At 38.8% G+C, this 21,695-nt stretch overlaps 2 protein-coding genes across 2 annotated transcripts; one reads left to right on the top strand and one right to left on the bottom strand.

Moving 5' to 3' along the window:
• The first annotated feature begins 3,306 nt into the window (after window positions 1–3,306).
• On the top strand, window positions 3,307–5,966 carry LOC103714862 (glucan endo-1,3-beta-glucosidase 5-like). The gene is made up of 2 exons (XM_088711921.2): window positions 3,307–4,248; window positions 4,670–5,966. The coding sequence occupies exons 1-2, from the start codon at window positions 3,908–3,910 to the stop codon at window positions 5,808–5,810; spliced, it is 1,482 nt and encodes a 493-aa protein (XP_088568047.1). The 5' UTR covers window positions 3,307–3,907; the 3' UTR covers window positions 5,811–5,966.
• Window positions 5,967–7,034: 1,068 nt separating this feature from the next.
• Window positions 7,035–18,756, bottom strand: LOC103714837 (protein STRUBBELIG-RECEPTOR FAMILY 6-like). Its single transcript, XM_088711920.1, has 16 exons — window positions 18,383–18,756; window positions 17,472–17,604; window positions 17,305–17,376; window positions 17,146–17,217; window positions 16,996–17,067; window positions 16,840–16,911; window positions 16,323–16,394; window positions 16,166–16,231; window positions 16,023–16,088; window positions 15,636–15,937; window positions 12,251–12,531; window positions 10,946–11,217; window positions 9,716–9,851; window positions 7,930–8,066; window positions 7,681–7,837; window positions 7,035–7,408 (listed from the first exon to the last, which is right to left on the bottom strand). Exons 1-16 carry the CDS (start codon window positions 18,492–18,494, stop codon window positions 7,253–7,255), a joined length of 2,178 nt encoding a protein of 725 aa, XP_088568046.1. The 5' UTR covers window positions 18,495–18,756; the 3' UTR covers window positions 7,035–7,252.
• Window positions 18,757–21,695: the final 2,939 nt, after the last annotated feature.

Here is a 21,695-nt window from a genome sequence, read left to right on the forward strand (position 1 = left end):
GTGTCTACCTGCAGTACACACTTGATGGATCCACCTATATGGGTGTGGGAGTGGGGCCGCTTCCTATGAGAATTAGGCAGTTCTCTAAAACACTCATGAATATCCAGGTAAGGTGCATGGCCTATTTGCACCAACCCGTTTAGAACAAGCCCAGAACTTGAGAGGTCAATGTGGGCTATGAGTCACTGATTTACATAAAGGACTTTTGGTTCATAGAAATTTCATGTTTCACCAAAAGTTCTGTAAGTCATACTTACTAGTCCTAAAAATGGTTCATAGTCTCAAAGACACCAATTTAATGCATTGAACTCTCGCGCTCATTAACTTATTATTGAATTTTAAAATATGTGGGGGATTGTTGGAATATTTTAAAATTCCAATTCTGCCCTTCTTTGCTTTTTGCCTTTTTGTTTAGTGTACTTCCTTTAGTCCCACATTGGAAAGAGATAAAACTTAAAAGGTCTTTATGTAGTATTCAGCCTTTCTAACTTGGTGAAGCAAAGAAAGTAGGTAGCCCACGCGCGCATGAGCCCAATGGAGGTCCAAGCCAAAATTGGCGAATCCGATCCGAAAACGTTTAACCGGGCGCGTCGCGCTCAATTATCACGCGCAGGGGGGACCCCCCACCCCCCCCGCGGGTGTGGGCTTGAGTCAGGTTTCTTTTTGCCATTTTATTTTTTGAATTGTTTTGAATAAAACGTCGCAGTAGGGCTCCCGCCCCTACACCGAGATTCAATCTCCGAGGGGCGCGATCTATTCTTAAGGACAGTGAAATCACGCCTCAACTGATAAGTTCTTCCTTCTCTCCATCTATAATTTTTCTTACACTAATGATTCCTGAGCATGGAGTCACAAGTAAAATGCCATGGATAATCACTAAGCTGTTCATTTTATTGGCTATCAGAAAAATTCATACAGGGTCTTCCATCTTGATGCCACTTCAGTATTCTCTCTCTTCCTTTTCATTTAACAGTTTTTATATGACAAGGCAGCAAGGAAACGTGAGTACATCCTACAAAGTTAGAAGAAAGCAAAAAATATAATAGGGGCGGGAGCCCTACTGTGGATGTCCAGCGGAGCTCCTCGGAATGCCGTGCAATATAAGAAGCGACACAGTCTGCTACCCTGTTCGCCTTCCAAAATACATGAACTATCTGAAACTCGTCCATCTCCATAGCCAACCTGCAAATCTCACGAATAAGAGAATGACTATCTTTATACATGTCCGCACCTTGGATCCAATCGATAACTATAGATGAATCTCCCTCAAGGTGCATCCGCCCAGCACCAAGCACCCACCTCGCATAGGATATACCCTCCCAAGCTGCCAGCAGCTCTGCCCCAACTACAGTGAGCCCTAGCGTGCACCAGCCACCCGCTGCAACCAGTCTCCCAAGGTGGTCTCTGATAACAAATCTAACTCCTCTAAATCTCCATCCATCACCACGCTGTCATCAGAATTCACCTTAAGATGACCAAGAGGTAGGAGCACCCAAGAAACAACAACGAATCTGGGCGCTGAAACAGCACAGCAAGTGCCCCAAATGTCTCTGACCATCCCAAGAGAAAAAAAGCGGCATAGAAGGAGACCTCCCCGACCTGAAGCACAGCTCTATCCATCACCATCCTTGCTGAGAACCTTCTGCCCTCAAACAGTCGCGCATTTCGGTCCAACCAAATGGGGTAGGCCTCAGAAAATGTCTCTTTACATGATGGAATTTTTTATTTTTCCCTTGCCGGCCGGAGGCTGTCCTGCAGGTGGCGGCCAAGGATGGAATGAAAAAAGAGTGGAATGAGCAATGTTATCACCCAATCTCTTTTCTCCCTACCTCCACTGCTTTACCTTATTTTCCTTGCTACCTGATAGAATGGTATTGGACTTGATACTGACGTGAATGCAAGATGCGAGCGGAATGATCGGCCGGACAAAGGCTAGGGCTGGTTCCTTCCCATCGCATCCTTTCCTGTGCATTGGAGATATAAAGCAAGTGCACCGACAAAGAACGGAAACTGAGTTGATCTATTCTATGGAAAAGCATTCGAAGCATAACCGCACATCACATGATTTTTACCGTGAGAGAGGAGCATTCGGTGGAGGGGTAAAAGCTAGGAATTTGCCGGAGCATGCAGAGAAAATAGTAGTATTTTTAGGTAGCTCCTAAGGCAGCTTATTAATTAAATGCTCAAACAGAATGTTAGGTAAAGGTTCTAAAATCAAGCAAAATAGGAAGACAGAAAATAGATATAAATGGAAGACTCTAACCTTTTTTTGGTCGGCCACTAAATAAATGTGTTTGTACCTTCTAACAAAATTTTAAGCTGATCATTTTTTTTTTTTTTTTGTAGTATGAATAGATCATACAAATTTAGTATGAATACATCTCATAAAGTCAGAAAATAAAATATTTCAAAATAAAAGTGGGATGGAAGCCGAATCAGTCCACAGGATCTCACTTGGGCGCTGGGCTACATAAAAAGCAATCCAGTTAACCGCCCTATTAGTTTCTTTGTAGATATTCCTGGCCATCTAAGACACACACTCCCTGAAACTTCTCCAGATGTCATGTAGGAGCGAGTGGGCACTAGCTGACCTTGCTTGCCCTTGAATCCATCCAATAATCGAAGTCGAATCATCTTCGATAATAATACAAATAGCTTTGGAGATTCTCCTCGCAATGGTGATATCAGCCAAAGCTGCTCTTAGTTTTGCTCCAAGTACTGATGTCTCAAAGATTGGCGTACCGCCTACAACCACCATGCTCTAATTCAGGCTCCGGATAATAAAACTCACACCCGCTCTACACCCGCCATCCATCACACTGTCGTCAAAGTTGATCTTAACAAAACTCGGAGGTGGGAGCTCCCAAGTGAGAAACACCATCCGGATCGCTGCAGAAGCAGAGAGAAAGCCTCAGGTGTCCCAAGCCATTGCAGTCTCTCTAGCAGTGAAAGAATTGGTAACTCGGCAGCCTGCATCCAAGGCCTCTCCAAAATGAATATTACCGAGCTGTCCATCCTCAACAAAACTTTATATATATTATAGATGGTAAAAGTGTAATCATCCAATAAATAACATGCAGCTTTTTTACAAAATTGACAAAAAATTACATGATGGCACAAAATCAAATAAACATCAATATTCTCTCACCAAAAAAAAATCTAAACATCAATATTCGTAAAACTATACCTAAAATTACATAATGGTATCATGCTGAACCTAAATAATTAAGAAAAGGCTAGAGTACTCCGGTTGTCACTCAGCAACCTATAAAATCAAGCACGCCATCACACTTGCCAAAATGCTTTTCTTTTTTTTTTTCCGGCAAGTTTGACTTCAAGCATTGATTTTTCCCCAAAAAAAAAAAATTCCATGGTTTTACTTTAAGCATATGTACTAGTTGATCAATGCATAATAGATGATCCCATAGATCAAGTTGACATGATGCAGAAACTTGGATTGGGATAAATATGAGCCGATATAATGTTCCGTGCATACCACACATCTAGCTGCACAAGATGCATTGTACATGTTCGTGCTAATGTCATGGGAACGCAGGACCCACTTCCCCAAAACGATTGATCGCAGGTGGCCGTGGCGAAGTGGCAATAGCCCCCGGTTAAAGCGACATCAACCGACTCCATACCTTGCTTCCTCCGACCGAATTCTCACACCATAAAGATCCTCCGAAGCCCAGTCCAATTGGGTTTTCCAAGGAACCCAATTCCTTGTTGGATCTCTGTGTCATTCCTTTCCATCCCAGGCAAATCTCTACCACCATTTTAAAAGCCACTTTGCTCAACGTTTCATTCCGGATTCCAGACGCAAAAGAAAGTTTAAAAAGGCCAGCCCCAAAACAAGGCCACTTTTGAAGGACCATATCTAGACTGGAAACCAACCATCAAACAAATGGGTCTTCACGCTGCTCTTTTCCTCTGGCTCTTCCTCCTCCACTCATTTCATAGCGCACCAATTGTAGATGGTCTGGGATGCAACTGGGGGGTCATGACTTCCAACCTCCTCCCTCCGGACATCACCGTCAGGATGCTCAGAGACAATGGAATCAACAAGGTGAAGCTGTTCGAGCCCTCGCCGCTGGTTCTGCGGGCTCTTGGGAGGTCTGGAATTGAGGTCATGCTCGGCATTCCGAACGATTTCCTCGCCCCGCTCGCCAGCAGCGTTTCCATTGCCGAGCAGTGGGTGATGCAGAATGTATCCGCCTTCATCTCAAAGTACGGCACCGATATAAGGTACGACATGCCACCAACCTTGCATGAGCCTAGCCATGCAATCACGAATTTCTGCTTTCAAACATCCATACTTCAAAAAGATCGTAGAACAAAGACAAACTTAGAGAAACATTTAACCAAGATAATGAACCGAACATTAGCAATATCATTATGCATGTCTCATGTAAATTGCAATATGCTCTACCCTGTTCAATCATCCATCATAAAATGATCAACACCTAGATGATGGGTGATTGAACTAGCTAGGGACTTCAATTTTTGTGCATCATCAGCAAATCCTGACATCAGGAATAATTTCAAGAATCATCAGGCAATGGAAAAAAGAAAAAAAAAAGATTTCAGAAAACTAGAAAAACTTTTAGTGAAGATAATCAGAGGAAACAAATTGTAACAGCAACTTACTGGTACCATGTCCGCATAGATATGTTGCAGTTGGCAACGAGCCTTTCCTGAAGACATACAAAAGCATGTTTAAGCAGACCACCCTTCCAGCCCTGCAGAACGTCCAGGCGGCCCTCATCAAGGCCGGGCTCAGCAGGCAGGTGAAGGTGACCATCCCGCTGAACGCCGACGTCTACCAGTCTCCGAGCGGCCTCCCCTCCGAAGGCGACTTCCGCTCCGACATCCGCGACCTCATGCTCCGGATCGTCCGCTTCCTCCAGGACAACGGCGGCCCCCTCACCATCAACATCTATCCCTTCCTCAGCCTCTACGCCGACCCCCACTTCCCCATCGACTTCGCCTTCTTCGGCGGCACCTCCTCCCCCGTCGTTGACGGCCCCATTACCTACAGCAACGTCTTCGACGCCAATTATGACACCCTCATCTGGACCCTCGAGAAGAACGGCTTCGCCAACATGTCGGTCATCGTCGGCGAGATTGGCTGGCCGACCGACGGCGACCCCCACGCCACCGTCGAGTACGCGCGCCGCTTCAACCAGGGGCTCCTCAACCGCATTATACAGCGCCAGGGCACCCCGAAGCGGCCGATGACGCCGCCGGACGTCTACATCTTCGCGCTTATCGACGAGGACGAGAAGAGCACCTTGCCGGGGAATTTCGAGCGCCACTGGGGCCTCTTCTACTACGACGGCACCGCCAAGTACCCGCTGGTGCTCGAAAATGGCCAGAATCTGACGCAAGCCAAGGGAGTGAAGTATTTGGACAGACAGTGGTGTGTGCTGTCCCCGGCGGCCAGCATCGGCGATCCGCAGATCTCCGACGCTGTTACTTACGCTTGCACGTATGGCGACTGCACGAGCCTCGGCTATGGGTCGTCGTGCAACGGATTGGACGTGAGGAGCAACATATCTTATGCATTCAACCAGTTCTACCAGGAGGCGAGCCAGCAGAAGGGGGCATGCAACTTCTCGACTTTGTCGACGATCACGCGCACCGACCCATCGCAGCCGAATTGCAAGTTTGAGATCATGATCGAAACCGGGACGCATGAGGAGGCTGTCACTTCTGGCACCGGCTCTGTTTCAGCTGGGAGTCCCTGGAGGCCATTGCTGATTGGTTTGGTGCTGCTGCTGTCATGGAGCTCGGGTGCTCTTCGTTAAGCTAATTACCAGGACACAGATGAAGACAATTATAATTACTACAGTTCTTTGTTACTGCTCTCGTTCCTTCATTCCTTTCACGCCACGTCCTTTATGTGGCTCTGTATTAATTTCATCTCCAAAGAAACAGAAATAGCTTTTTGATGATTTCTTCTACGAGCTGGCTAATGGATGCTAATGGTTTAGGCTGGCATTCTAAGGTTAAGGATCAGAGAGATCAGTCGTCGTGACTGATGTACCATTTTGGAAGAATCCGAAAGTTAACGCAGCGAGTGTGCAGTTAAATGCACCAAATCAGTTCACCTTCTCGAAGCGAAGCTTCAATCCGTAATCCGTAAAATAAAGAAGAAAAAAAAGAAAAAAAAGAGGGGAAGAGCAAACAATCTCGAAACTTGGAATTTAACGACAATTTACTGAATTACGAATCCTGCAGCGTGAGAATTAGAAATAACATCGTCTTATTTTATTTTTTAAGATTACGATACCACTAGAAAGCCATGGTTACAATCTGAAGAGCACTCTTCAGTGACATCAGCATATGAAATATTCTAAAAATTTTTCAGATACATAATTTTAAAAATCACGTAACAACTTGTATTAGCTTTATTTTTTTTTTATTAATGTGAGCTTATATCAGCATATATTAGTCCGTATTATTTTTTTTATTAGCATAATTCTATATCGGTCAATATTATTTATTTTTTTTAGTATGTATATATTAATTTTTTTTGTATTAAGTATGTACATAAGTATATAAAACCTCTGAGATGTAACAAATATATGCATGGAGATTTTGACTGCACAATATTTTCAAAAAACTCATGAAGACTTCAGAGTTCAATTGTAGAAGAAAGTGATCAGCTACACAAATCTAGGGAAGCACCTCTTCAGGCATTTTAGTTTCCCAACTTCAGAATACAAGAAAATCCATCAGACTAAAGGATGTGGCGACATGGGCAGCACAATGAATTGACGGCATCATTGGACTCAAATGGTTTGTGCTGCCAAGTCGTCGCCTGAGTGTCAGAACATATTCACCATTGGCAGCCTTTCATCTCTTGCTAAGTCAAAAAACACAGCCAGCCCCTCGGTCCGCTCAACCAGAACTAGGGGATTCCTTTTGAGCTTCCTTTAACCACCATTAAGGTGTACAAGATGTTAGAACAAAATTTTCATTCTGAACATTAGTTTGAGTTCCTTTTGACCAAAAATAAAAATGTAAACTTATGTAGAACTCTGATCAGAATGACCATTTGCTTATTCTCAATACCAGGCGAATCAAAGAATTCTGGTTTAAACACAGTAGGCCATTGTGGAAAAAAATACAAAACATTTAAAACGAAGGGTTTCTTACCTTCAAGGAAAAAAAAAAAAAGACGTACAAGGAAAACAAATATGCCGCCATCTGAGAGATTTGACAGCATAACAAGCTAACTCATGCCTTAGAACATGTCGTCGTGTGTGTCTGGATCGTCAGCTCGTCGAGCAGTCTCTTGTGTGTCTCGACCGAGCATTCTCTTGCTCATGTTGGCTCTCTGCACCAGACGAACTAAAGCCTGCACAACCTCGGACATGGGTGGTCTGAACTCCGGCTCAGGCTGTCAAGATCCAAATCCCAAGCTAAGAAATTAATAAACTTTATCTAACCTATGTAACACAACAGTGCAGACAGATATGCTGGCTTTCAATTAAATTTAGGCTTTCATTTTAAATTTATTACGTCTAACACATGAAGCAATGTTTCAAAATGTTGTGGAACTGGTACTCAGTTGCGTGCCTTATAATCAGAATAGTAAATTAATGAATTTTTACACCATGCTTGCTAGAAAAAAGAATTAGATTATTTTTTTCCAGTCTGTGCTACATTTACCTGAACACAGAGCGCAATAACATCAGCAAATCGTGAGAGTGACTTTGCAGGGTATAGCCCCTTGAGGGCTGGATCAACCATCCTGTCCAATGCATCAATGTCATGGAGCTGAGGGGTTGCCCACCGAACTAATGACTGCTCAGATCGCAGCCTAGAGCTGTAGTGATGTTACAGCAATCAAAACAAAACGATAAGATATTTTAATTTCATTTGGATCTTGACTAGAGTCTAAAACAGATTAAGAATTACCTGTCAAAAGGCTTCCATCCAGTCAAAAGCTCCAGCATGACCACTCCAAAACTGTACACATCACTCTTCAGAGTATACTGGCCTGACATGGCAACCTCAGGGGCACTGTATCCAGAACCCATGTTCAGATCTAATGCCTGCAGAATTTAACTAAAAAATTTAGGAAAACCTTCATAAAAACTCAATCCAGTATTTACCAAAATTAGGCTATGGTAAATCAGGCCCATAAGGCTGGTCACAGCAAGATAGGTCATAATTATCTCAAGATACCTAAACAAGAAAACAGGTGTCTCCTGGTGTCTGAAGAACCCAACATGGGAAAATTAAAACTTGAACCAAGGGACACATCTGTGCTTTATATATGAAAGTATAAATATTTATTAATGTTAAAATCCAATAAATAATCACTTGGACTGAACAACTATTTATTTTATAGAATGGTTTTAGCTTCGTTTGAAGTTATCCAAGGCTTCACAACTTTTTATATGGAAGTGCCAAGAGTTGGCACACAATGGTGACAACATAAAATTTGCTTTCAATTGTGATCTCCAAGAGACCAACACATCAAACAAACCCAAATTTGTGCATATGAGGCAGCTTTGTAAGTTTTCTACAAACTATTAGTCATATAATGGATAATCTAATGCAAGGCTCGCCGAACTAGTACCATGGGTCATATCTGCCAGCTACCAGTTCGTTACGATATCTACACATACCGTACCTGTAACAACCCAAGACCTCACCCAAAATAGCTAGCCGAAAGGTATTATTTGGATTCCTTGATCCTATATAAATACCCAAGATCTACCCAGCGAATAACCGATGTGGGACTAAACACACACCCGCATGGGTCCTCACATATTCTCCCTATTCAAGCCCTGACGTTCTTATCAGGCTAAGGGTTCAAATCCATTCAAATCTATTCACAAACAACGCGATCGGCCTGTGGTCAACCTCAATGGATCTGCGCTGCAGTGTCCCCCAGTCCACATAGGTTATGGGCCAGGTCTGCTCTGATATCATTTGTAACAACCCAGGACCTCACCCAAAATGGCTGGCCATAAGGTATTATTTGGGTTCCTTGATCCTGTATAAGTACCCAAGATCTACCCAGTGAATAACTGATGCAGGACTAAACACACGCCCGCACGGGTCCTTATAGTACCGGCCCGAGGCACACCAAAACAACGGAACAAAGAGGGAGAAGAAGAGAGGGGGGGAGGCCAGAGATAATAACAGTAGCAGACCAAGCCGAACCACATCCTAAAACAAAAATGCTGATGAAGGGGGCAAGAAAACATACTACCAGACAGATTATCTCCATAGCTTTAACTCTCATCTACCAAGCCCTTTCATGGTGGGGGTTGATAAAATTAACAAAGAATAATTGCACCCAAAATTCAAGTTTAGGGTTTTCTAAGGTAATCCTTGTACTCCTAAAAAATCAAATAATAGAATTTAGCCACCATTAATTTTTCTCTTTTTCCCTATTCACCAGAAACATACCTGTAAAATTGTTTACCAGACCCCCCCCCCCCCCCCCCCCCCCCCCCCGCCCTCTGTGTCTCCCACACATGCATGCACACATAAAATTGGCAAAATGATGTTAGAAAGAAAAACATTTTAGTTTCCATTCACTTTTACAAACCTTAATCATCGAAAGGATAAAAGATTGTGTGAATGAACATCAGCATTCCAATTATACTGAAACCAACCCGAAAAAAGGAAATCCGGAGTAAAAGGTTCTATATTCCACTTGTGGATGTGCTGTGAATCTGATCTTTACCTGAAATTCTGCATCAGGGATGAGGTTTGCAAGCCCACAATCTGAAAGGTAAGGATTGAGTTCCATGTCCAACAGAATATTTGATGACTTGAAATTTTTATGAACAACAGATGGAGAACACACCTCATGCAGATACCTGATAATAACATTTGCAGTAATAAAATGATTATAAAACACCATAAGTTCAGTATTGAAGGAAACTATAACTTCAAAAATAGAAGGAAGAGTATTCACCACACATCAGGAATTGCCACATAAATCAAAAAAAAAGGGGGAAAAGATATTGATAATTCAAAAGCTACAACTCATGCAGGAAAAAAAAAAGCTTGAAAAGGAAACAATTAGGAACAGTAACAGAATCGATGATAATAACATTTATCCATCAATAATATGGAGATACTTCATGTAGTGAATAATCTGTCGTGAACGTTGGCATATTTTAGAAAGATCATGATTATTCACAAATAATTCCCCAACCCAAAAAGCTAATTTATGAACTATAAAATTTTGAAAATATAAATGACTGCTAGACAACATATATGCTCGCGAACATCATGTGGCACCAAGAAAACATGATTGACACTCCAAATACTTAAATTTTACAAAGACAGCATTGCATCAATTTAAATGCATGAAGTATCAATCATAATCCCATTAAAGAAATATCACATGTTCCGCAAGAATCAAATAGTTAATGCTTATAAAACATCTTACCTATCAACACTATTTTATAACAAACCAAGTTGCTTGAAAACGGAGATGAATATCGCACTGATTAGTTGGCGTGCTTCAAGATAATCCGATCAGAACAAAGGCTTAGGCATTAATCATATCAAAGGTTTAATAAATCCTAAAAGAAGGTAATCAACTTATTAGGAACTAAAAATGTCCTGAAAATGATAACCTTCCAAATAGACTAAAGGTTTCTGAAACCTTCAAATGAGTTTTTCTATTTTAAAATTGTGAGATGATGAGGTCATAAGGCTACATATAGTTTAACAAAGAAAAGAAATGTTGTCATGTTTTACTGATCATAAGAAAGTGCTGCTTTATAAACGTAAACAAAAATCTCAAATTAACTTTTTTCTTTACATCTGGAACCAAACTTGTTTTAATTGCATGATGAAATAGCAGATAGGTTGCAGGACTATATCATCATCTACTGCCGACAAGTTTTAAGGTTTGGACAAAGAAAATTAAAGATAATATGTAGAATAATATCCCACTTACTCTAATACCCGTGCAGTACCGAGTGCAATCTTGACTCGGTTATTCCAAGACAATGGTTTACTGTATTCATCCAAGAGGTGAAGGAGATCGTGAAGCGAACCATTCTTGTGAAACTCATAAACCAGCAAGTGTTGTCCATGTTCAGAACAGTATCCCACCAGCTCAGTTAAATTTGGATGATGTAATCGTGAGATATTGGAGACCAGCTCAATGAAGTTCTCAGTTGATTGGTTTAGCAAGGCTGAAGAATTTATTTTCTTCACAGCCAAAACCTACAAAAAACAATCACTAGGTAAATGCAGACAGAGATCAATCATTTGGTTCCCTTATTTCCCCTTTCAGAGTATTATTTACTATAATATATATATATATATATATATATATATATATATATATATATATATATATACTAGCAATAATTTTGTTCAGATTGAAGAAATGACCAGCACATAGAAGAATAGACTGACTACGAATATTCTAGAAACCCATCAATGGAAGGATGAAAGGAAGAAATTGTTCATCCTAAAGACTACTTTCTTATTAATCTTAATATGTATGCTGACTTAAAAAAATAAGAAAAAAAGAGATCAGGCAAGGAAATGCCACCTTGGAAAATTATTACTATCCTTATTGCGAACAAACACAACACATCTAGGTATTTAATTCAAATGGCCAAAGCATGTAGTTCTCTGTGCTAAGAAGACAATAAATTGCTTTGCTAAAGAGAATTTTGAAGTGATTCTTTGTAGATAACCAGAAATTTGTTTACCCAGACAACTCTTCTCTCTTGTGAACCAGGATGCTTTTCCACCAGCTGTTGAAGTTTTAGATAAGTGATTTTACCTAACAAAATGTTGTGAACAGTCATACAACATTGTCGACCCTAGAAAGAAAATATTCTGGCATTTTTATTACCAGTGTAAGCCTTTCTATTTCTTTTTTCTGCAATTTGCTCTCTGGGTAATAAGTTCTAGTTTACACTGTTTTGAGAGGTCATTGCTTCAATTATATTCTGCCCTATTTGCAGTCATACAGTAGAATTTTATGCTGTTACAAGCTATAGTTGTGCTAGTATGATTTAGTTCAAATGATAAAATCCTAATAGAACATTATTTCTTTTAACTTTCAAAAAAATGTCTCGTTATCTATGGAAACATAGGCTTCATATGAAACATGTGTACTACTTACTTTTGAAATAAAAGACTTAAAATGCACAAGGAGAAATTAAAGAAAAGACCCGGTAAATTATCCATATCTCAAAAATGGGGGAAAGTAAGAAGCTTAAAATTCAAGTAAAATACATACCTTTCCATCACTAAATTGTGCCCTATAAACACGTCCAAAAGTGCCTTCACCAATAAGATTATCTATACTAAAACTATCAGTAGCCATCTGCAGATCAGCTACCGAATACACAGTTGCTTTTATGGGTGCTGTATTTGCTTTCTTCGCAACAGGCTTGTTTGAGAAATCATCTTCATCAAATGATTTGTGTCGATCAATAGGAGGAGGTTTAAGGCTAACTGGAGCAGATGATGGCAACGTTGCTATGTTGATAGTATAGGATGTTTGGATAGATTTCATCTCTGCAACAGATTGTTCACATGAAATAAGCAAATCAAACATAGAGAATTTCAGGAATGACATAGCTAGTGGTGCAATTTGAAGAAGTTATTAAACAAATTAATTAGCATCGTATCCAAGCAAGACAATTTAACAGCTGGCCTTCCATGACTGCACGTGTGGAGTCTGCCATTCATGAATGTTTCAAAGACCAGAACATGCTTCGGAACAACATAAATTCAATAAAGTTCAGATAAACTTTGGTGGCTAACATCTCAGCTTGCTTCCTTCAAATGCATTTAGTGTCTCCCAGACACTTGATGAAAGTAGAAACTGTCCAGTGTTAAAGCTATCTGATACATAAACTTTTAAAAAAGGGAAGATGTATCCATGCACAAAATAATAATCTTTAAGTATGTAAATGAATATGAACATCTTGAGCAAGTGATTATGTGAAACTGTGGTCTGTAAATGCGATATCACTCTAGAACTTAAAACTATAATTATACATTTAAGGAAAAGACGAAAACAAAAAATCAATGACACTTAAAGCATCTAAAGCTCTAGGCACTTCCTATTTGATAGTGCTTGACCATCCGAGTGGCTGAGAATTCAGGTATCATCATTTGCATTGAACTATCCTCTTATAGAAAACAAAAAACATCTATACCAAGGACAGCTGAAAGGTCTAAAAAATTATTGGTTCAAGAAGGTAAGTTACGTAAGTCTAGCAACCGGACTTCATCAGCCTTGCATTGGTGTCTACAACAAGTCCGCTTATGTAAACCTACAAGATACACAGAATACTTATTTGATATGTCCTATATGTCGATGCTCTGAATTCACCCACAATCTACACTGTGACGAAAAGAGGGTTGATTTTGCACTTGAAAACTCAAAGAAGTCTATAAGTACATCATATCCACCAGTAGGGAGCAAGTCCTAAAAATTGTGGAGCCACTATCAAAAATTTAGACCACACCACAGCAAATGCATATTGAGAGGAATAATCTTTGAAGCAGGGAAGTCACAACAACTATGAACATGTTGGAGGACCTATCGCCTCCAAAAGCAGCAAGAAGATATTCTTGTCTGACAACCCTGAAGTTGTGTAAGTAGATCCAATGAATTGCTAGAGAAGTCATACATATTAAACTTTACAAAAATGCCGAAGTTGATCGCCATTTACTTGCCCTAGTAACTTAAAAGTGAAGGACCATATTTTATGAGTAGTTTGATGAATGGCATGGAATAATAGAAAAGAGATTTCCCAGGTCCACATACTTGGGCAGCACCAACCAGGACTCGAGCCCAGAACCTCTGATTGCTAAACAAAGGGTGTGACTGAGCACTGGCAGAAAATTTTTTTGGATAAGACAGTTTACAAAGAAATGGTACACACAATAATCCAAAATTAGAGATCATGCCATAGAGGATGATCACGCTCATTGGAGGCACATAACAATTAACAAGATGTACACAACTTATCAACTGCTGACAAAGAATATCTCTTTGGCCTTGTGCCAGACTACCAACGAACATTAAATATTTCCCCTCTGTATCCACTCAAGGAGTACAGAGGCATCCAAAATGACAAGTTTGGATCTGGACTGAGCGGTTCCATTTGAGGGGGAAAAGACTGGAGCATAAATAATGGTAATAACATTTACCGTGCAATCTATATGAAGGAGGAAGAATGAAAAGTACAAGAAGAATGGGGAAAGGCTCAGCCGATTCTTCAGAAGAATTTACTGAAAATAGGCAGACTTTATGGAGCTCAACAAGCAAAGGATATACGGTGAAAGATCGATATCGCAAAATGAAATGACAAAAGCACCACCAGGTCAAGGATGGTCTAAGCTCAATTACAGACAGACCCTGGAACCACAATGACTTCCAAGCCATCAGGGAATAGCCAGAGATAAGGAAGAACCACATATATTTGCAATAGCAGAACAGGGATAGCAGATTAGCTAGAAGCAGAACTATGAGCAATACATGAAGGTATAAAAGAAGACTTATTATATATAAGCAGAACCATGATAGAGTTAACACCATGGACACTGCTCATATGATAAACGACAGAATTAAGGCAGCAAGTCCTCGTTAATTATACATATGATATTTTTGCTTCTACTGCAATTCAAGGATAGGCTAGTGCAAAGTGTGCACAGGCAAATAATAAAGTACCTAACTGGTTAGCAAGATTTTAAGTGTCTTAGGGGGAAATATGTGCAGATTTTTTAAGCAACTGGTGAATCTAGTTTCCTTTTGCCTATAGAGAGACACGAAATCCTAGACAATTTTTCATAAATAAGATACAGTGTAATAGTTAAATCAATTAAGACTTGAGGCTCATTTGCAGATAAAAAGGTTGTGCCAACTATCAATATTTCAAGAGTTCAAGCTAGTCAAGATCCTTCATTTTTTGGAGTGCAGAAGAGTGCCATGTCATGTTGTGCTGGATCCCAAGGTCTAAATGTGGTAGATTTTAAAAAGAAAGTCCATACAAATAACACCAAATACATGGACATAAATCTTGAGAAGGTGAACATACATAAAAGACATCAATTAGACAAATAACCTAACAACAGAACCACTAACATAAAACAGGTCTCAGACAGACAAACTAAAGCCCTGAACTTAGGAAACAAACTGAAGCATCACAAATTCAACTCAACAAAAACCAAAATAATGCTCCTTAGACCATAACAACCTTGCCAAAACCTACTTTACATTTCTTCATAATAGCATCAATTATCCACTCTCTTTTTTTATTTAGAGCCAAGACTTTCATCCAAAATTGGTGAACCCTGTTTTAATAAACAATGAACTGGATCGCATTATGTATCTTATTGAGAACTCTGAACTCAAAATGACTTTTTTCTGAGATTCTGCCCTACAGCTATTTCAGGAACTCATTTGAGTTGTTAATTAGAATATTGTTTACATTCTTGTATCATACCCAGACACATAATGAGGAAACTAAGTGAAAATATGGTGATTGCAAGATTAATCATACAGTGTTATCTAAATTCAATGGTTAAGAAAATAAAGATAGCTTACCCTAGCATATATAAACTGAGAAGAAGGTCGTGGGGTGTTGGAAGGGGAGGAGGGGATATACCTTTAACCTCATTTGAAGCAAGTGGGGTGAAAGGCTGATCTTCTTCGAGGATTTCTTCCCTTGAAGATTTTCGTGTTCGTTTTCTCATCAAGAAAAATGCAATAATTCCACCTATGACAAAAATAGATATAATGATTCCAGCTATTCCTCCAGCACCTATACCAGAACTTTTTCCACCGCCACCAGATGGACTGTTACTGCCACCAGATTGTTGACCACGGTTTCTTCGTCGACCTGGAGGAGGAGGTGTATATGGTGGGGGTGGAGGTGCAGATCCTGAGCTCCATGAGTTACCACCAGTCCTGTGAAAGAAGATAAGTGAGTGCTTTCCAAAAGTATCATCCTTGTCAGGTTATATGATGCTATCAAGGTCCATTAAGTACTCACTGAAGATTGTTTATCGCCTTTAACTTGTCAGGAATCCATCCAGTGAAGCGGTTATTTGCAACATTCCTGAAAGCAAGGGCACATAAGGCCTCTTCTTTATAATGCACAAAATATTTTTTCTATGCACAATATTATTTACTTACAAATCATCAAGAGGGAGATTGGCGAGGACATTTATAGAACCTGTAAGCTGATTATTTTGCAAGTATCTGCAGGATCGCAAATAGACATTAGTAGTAAGATTTGTAAGTGGTGTTAAATATCAAATTTAATTCATGAGCTTTGTGCTATTCGCCTTACAAGGTAGTCAAACTTGATAGGGAGTTAAAGCTCTCTGGAAGGTCACCTGTAAGAGAATTGAAGGAGAGGTCCCTGCATCATAAAGTTTTCAACTTACTAATGAATGAAAGCAGGGAAGGGCAAAAAGATAGGTGAGAATTAGACTTGGGAAACTAGCATTTGCATATTCAAAAGTGAAGACATTCACTTATGAGTATCTAGGATAGCATGCCTGCTAGAAGGACACAAAATTTATCACAAATGTTTTAAAGCAGTGTACACATGCAAGGCTAATATGGTATGATGACTATGAGATCAGCAAATAACTTTCATGATTCACAATCCAGTTAAGAATGTGGACAAGGTTGGCAGGAATTTGGTGCATGTCCTCAATTGTGCCATAGATGATTGTCCAAGAGAGCTGGGCTTTCCTCAACCGCAGAACGATGGTAGTTTCTTTTATACTATAGCAAGTAAACTAGATCCCAAGAGGAGTTATAAGTTTTGATAAAAGAAAGAGAGCTTAATTTACACTCACACTGTGGTGAGATTGGTAAGTTGCCCAAACATGTCACTCAAGTTGCCCTGCAGTTGATTATGGCCAAGATTTCTACAGATATCAACACTTCTTAGTTAAAAGCAAGAAAATAATTGCAAGCTAAAATGAAATAATTATATTTGCAAGGCTACTTACAAATATTTTAGTGGGACAATCCGAGAAATTGAATAAGGTACATTTCCGGCGAACTGATTTCCGGCAAGATTTCTGCAGATCAAATTTCTCATGGACAGTCACCATGAAATAAAGCAAATCGCTGATACCAACAAAGTTAGCATGACTTACAGTCTCTCAAGATTTGGAGGAAGATTATAAGGTATCTGTTGTCCACCTCCAAGATTATTATTGCTCATGTCACTGCATCAGTCTCATGAAATCAAAATCCAGCATCCATTTCTATGGTATCCAATAGCATATACATCATGAAAGAACTAGAGGACTCACAGCTCTGTTAGTGAAGTCATGCTTGACATCTGGTACCCCAATGAACCGGAAAGTTCCAAGCCAGACAATTTGCTGATAGAGTTCATAATATAAAACATATATCAGAAAAAGCATCAAGGCAATACATTGCACCTAAGGTTCAGAAAACTCATAACAATGTATCTCACATTGCTGTAACCGCTGAACCAGAGCATGTAACACCCAACCATGACTGTTCACAGGGATCACCACCACTTGAGTTCCAACCTGTCAGCTGGCCTGGTGATTGCAGGCTTCTGTACAGTACATTGAGAGCAGAAACTGCAAAGAACATTAGAGAAACATATGAATATAGAATAGTTAAGATTTAAATGTTATACCAACACCCCATGGATCAAGTCAGTTAAAGCACACGTCTATCAGATTCATGAAGCTATGTTTTGTTATAGTAAGAGATAATATCGGAATATAAATTTATCGACGAATTGAAATCAAACTGACAAAAATACTATAAATTTATCAACTAATATCTCCTTTTTTCCCCTTTTGCTTTATAGTTTGCAGAAGTAAATCATCAAATCATTCAATCCACTCCTCCCAACCTCAAAAGCAGAAAAGATCAGTGAAAAAGCCAAAGTACGATGACAACAGAAAGAAACTTTCTTTATATCAAGCCACTGACTTGTTTGCCACGAAGCGATGGTAGGATTCAGAGATATCTATTTTCGTTAAAAAAACAACTCTACATTAGGAAAAACGATTTTTTCCTTAAAATTCAACAAAAACCCAAATGCCGAAACCTCCGGCAAAAGAAATATCAGATTTTTTCTCTAAATCCAAACAAAACCGCCCTCAACAGCTCAAAAGCCACCAAAAATACTGTTCAAAAAAAAATTAAAAAAATGCAGATTTTCCATCTTCTAAAGCGAAAGTAAACAACACCCATCCAAAAAAGACCATAGATTCAACGACCAGAACAGAAAAATGCAGTGCCTCCCTCGTACCCACTACAGAAACACGCCTTTCGCTTCCGAACTAGCAAAGAAAATCACCAAAAAGAGGGCAAAAAAGCTGCTAGGAATGTTAAAGCGGAGCTCACCGTCCGCTGAGTCCGTGGCGCCATTGGCAACGCTCGGATTCCAGACCCAGATGCAGGCCAAAACAGCCCAAATCCCTACCATCCTCTTTTCTCTAACACCCTCCCTTGCCATCCTCTCTTCCTCCTTCCCTCCTCGGAGCCTCTGCTGGAATCAAAGCTGTCGCTTTTTTTTTTATCGTTCTACTTTTTAGGCTCCGATGACTGGGCTTTCTTTATATTTATTTCACCGAGAGACGAAGGAAAGCTAGCTGGCATCATACAAGCGGCGAGAGGCGAGTGAATCCAACCAAATCCAAAAGGCAAACTTATATTATTGTCAGATTTTGGCCGTTTCTTTTGCCTTTCTTGGGATTTTCTTAAGAAAAGCTTTCTGTAATCTAATCTTTCTTTACCGAGAGCTTAGATATAGACCGAGAAAGGGATGGATAAGTTTCAACAACAACATTTTTCAGAAAAAAAAAAAACTATTTTAGGAAAAAAATCTACCATTGACGCCGTTAGGGGTGAGAGAATCAGAGCCGTTGGATTGCGTGGATGCATTGGATGGAGATGGGATGCGATGCAGGGATTTGTTGGGCCCACAGTATGGAGGTCAGCGTATCCGCCGGTCATGACGGTGACTGGGGCCGGTGCGGAAATTTTTGTACGGGTGTCCGTATAAAAATATTTATACGTGGGCTTAGATCCACCGTCAGAATCTGTTACCGTTCAGGGTCCAATGTTGACCCTGAAATCGTTGACGGTGATTGAGATATGGAGGTAATCTCGTGCCAGCTGGCCTTTTAAAATACAATACTTCATGACAAGCATGCCTTCCAAGTCTTCCCATCTATAATACCAAGCAAGTGGGATCACCATGCTTGCTTTATTTCCTTTTCAAAATGAAAAATCTGAATTATTGTATTTGTTGCAATATGACATGAGTAATAGAGGATTTGCATTATTTACTACAAGTCAATTGAAGTGTTAATTTTCCATTGTTAAGATCTCTAAGCTACAAAAAATAATGAAAAAAGAGTGTTAGATGCTTTAAGGAAACTTAGAAGATGGCATCTCAAATTGAAAGAAGAATTTAGCATGATAATTCATCAAATCCAAGAGGATGGTCATTTAAAAGAAAAAAATGTTGAGTGTAAAGCAATGCTGGTGCATAAAGAAGGTAATGGTTCTACTATTTGATCAATAAGGTAGAAAATTATGTATTGTCAGAGAGAAACTGTTATTTAATTTTTTTTCCAAAATAAGTATGCCTAGCATCAACTTTGTATGAGGTGATACCCTTCTTCTATTAAAAATTGGAGAATATTTCAATATATGTATATACTAGCTATAGACTAGTATGTTACAAGGGATTTGGTAATTGGTGCATCTTATACAAAGTTTATGAACATTGGTATGTTTTAATTGAGTTGTAAAAGAATAATTACAGTAGTGCAAGATGGCAGACTTTTAAAAAAATTTAGAAGTCTTTTAATAAAATTCTGATTATCAATCTATTTGGCATGAAGATGAAGGTATTTGGATCTTCTTGACTTTTTTGAAATGCTTACATATGAATTAGTAGTTGACTTTATCTTAAGAATTTTTCGCTAAATAGATGGCAAGCTTTTAAAATTTTTTATGAGTCCTCCAATTAAAGTTCTATTTATCACTCTAAAATCTAAATAGGTATCTTTTTAACCAGTGTAGCATGGAAGATGAAGGTATTTGGAGCTTCTTAATTTTTCTATAACACATATGAAATTTTCTAAGAAAACATTAATTAATTCTTTATCTTGATAATTTTTTGCTAGATAGATAGCAAACTTTTACTATGTACACTTGGCAATATTTGCTATGTACATTTGGCAATGTTGGTGAAGATTTTGGAGCTTCTTAATTTTTCTGAAATACTCACATGAGGATTAGTAGATAGATTTATTTGAAAAAACTTTTACTAAATAGATGATAAGCTTTTAAATTTTTTTAAAAATCTTCTAATTAAAATTTTATTTATTACTTTAAATAGATATCCCTTCAATCTATGCGACACAGAAGATGAATACATTTTGAGCTTCTTAATTTTTCACAAAATATTTGCATGTAGAATTTTTTAAGAAAAGTTTAATAGATAAATTTATCTTAAGAATTTGTTGCGGGATAGACAGTAGGTTTTATTATGTATATTTAGTAATAATTTCTATATCTATTTGATAATATTATAATTTTTTTTACTGGAAAGATTAATTTTCAAAATATTATATTATATATCTATCAAGTTATTTTCAGAATGAATTTTTACAGCAATGCCCGTATTTAAAGCCATCGTTTCTACTGAAGCTTCATGGTACCATTCTCAAAACAGAAGCATTAATGTCTTCTCTTCTTCTTTTTTTTTTTTTTTTTTATCTAATGGGACTTAGCGAGGATTGTAGCTGTCAGATAAGTTGGGTGGCCGGGAGAGAAGTTAGATTGATTCAATTGATAACGCCTTTAAACAGAAACGGAAAGAGATGAGATCCTTCTTTATAATTTTATTAAATTCTTTAAAATTTATATAAATAAAACTCTTACTACTTCTATTAAAAGCTATTGAAGATTTGAAGGCACCAAATAGCTCGTGTTAACTCTTGTTAACTCTAAATATGATACGAACATCAAGCATTCGTTAAATTTTTTTTTCTATTTTACATACAAGCTCGGTATAATTTAAATTCATTTGTTTAGATCTTTGTCTCACAAGTTTGGCGCCTGACTTCCCACATCTAATTTTTGCTTACAAATAAAAAAAAAATGTTTACTTTAATAAGATCGTAGTATGTCGACACCAGCACATGAGGGTTCACACAGATTATTAGATTATTATTTTATCTGTTGAAGTGCAGATTATTATTTTATGTTTGTGGGGTATGGAATATTACTTTGCTGATGGAAACCGGCCTGAAGTTGCTTGCACGTTAGTTCCCAAAACTTGAATTCTTTCAGGAGTTTGGCAACCTCACATGGTCCCAAGTGGGACATACTAAGCTCATGCTGCAAGCCAACAGCTCAAGATTAGACCTTGACAATCTAATCGACACTTTTCCATTAAGATAGTTAACACGTAAAGCAACAGGAATCATCTAAGTCCAATCAAGCATCATCTCAAATTATTTAGGTCAGGAGTCCTACATTACTCTTTGCTTCAATTAAACATCAAGGCAAAAAAATTGAAATGTATACCAAGTCCAAGACCTCTGGTGTCCCATATTTTTGTCCTCTGTCATGGAGCTAAGTTATCTATCCAAAACTATCATTATGTTAGGCCGAAAGCAAGACTCTTCCTCTGGTCATC

This window comes from Phoenix dactylifera, chromosome 15, assembly GCF_051530095.1.
Source record: "Phoenix dactylifera cultivar Ajwa chromosome 15, Ajwa_hap1_PhDact_Kaust_v1.1, whole genome shotgun sequence".
Classification (NCBI taxonomy): Eukaryota; Viridiplantae; Streptophyta; class Magnoliopsida; order Arecales; family Arecaceae; genus Phoenix; species Phoenix dactylifera.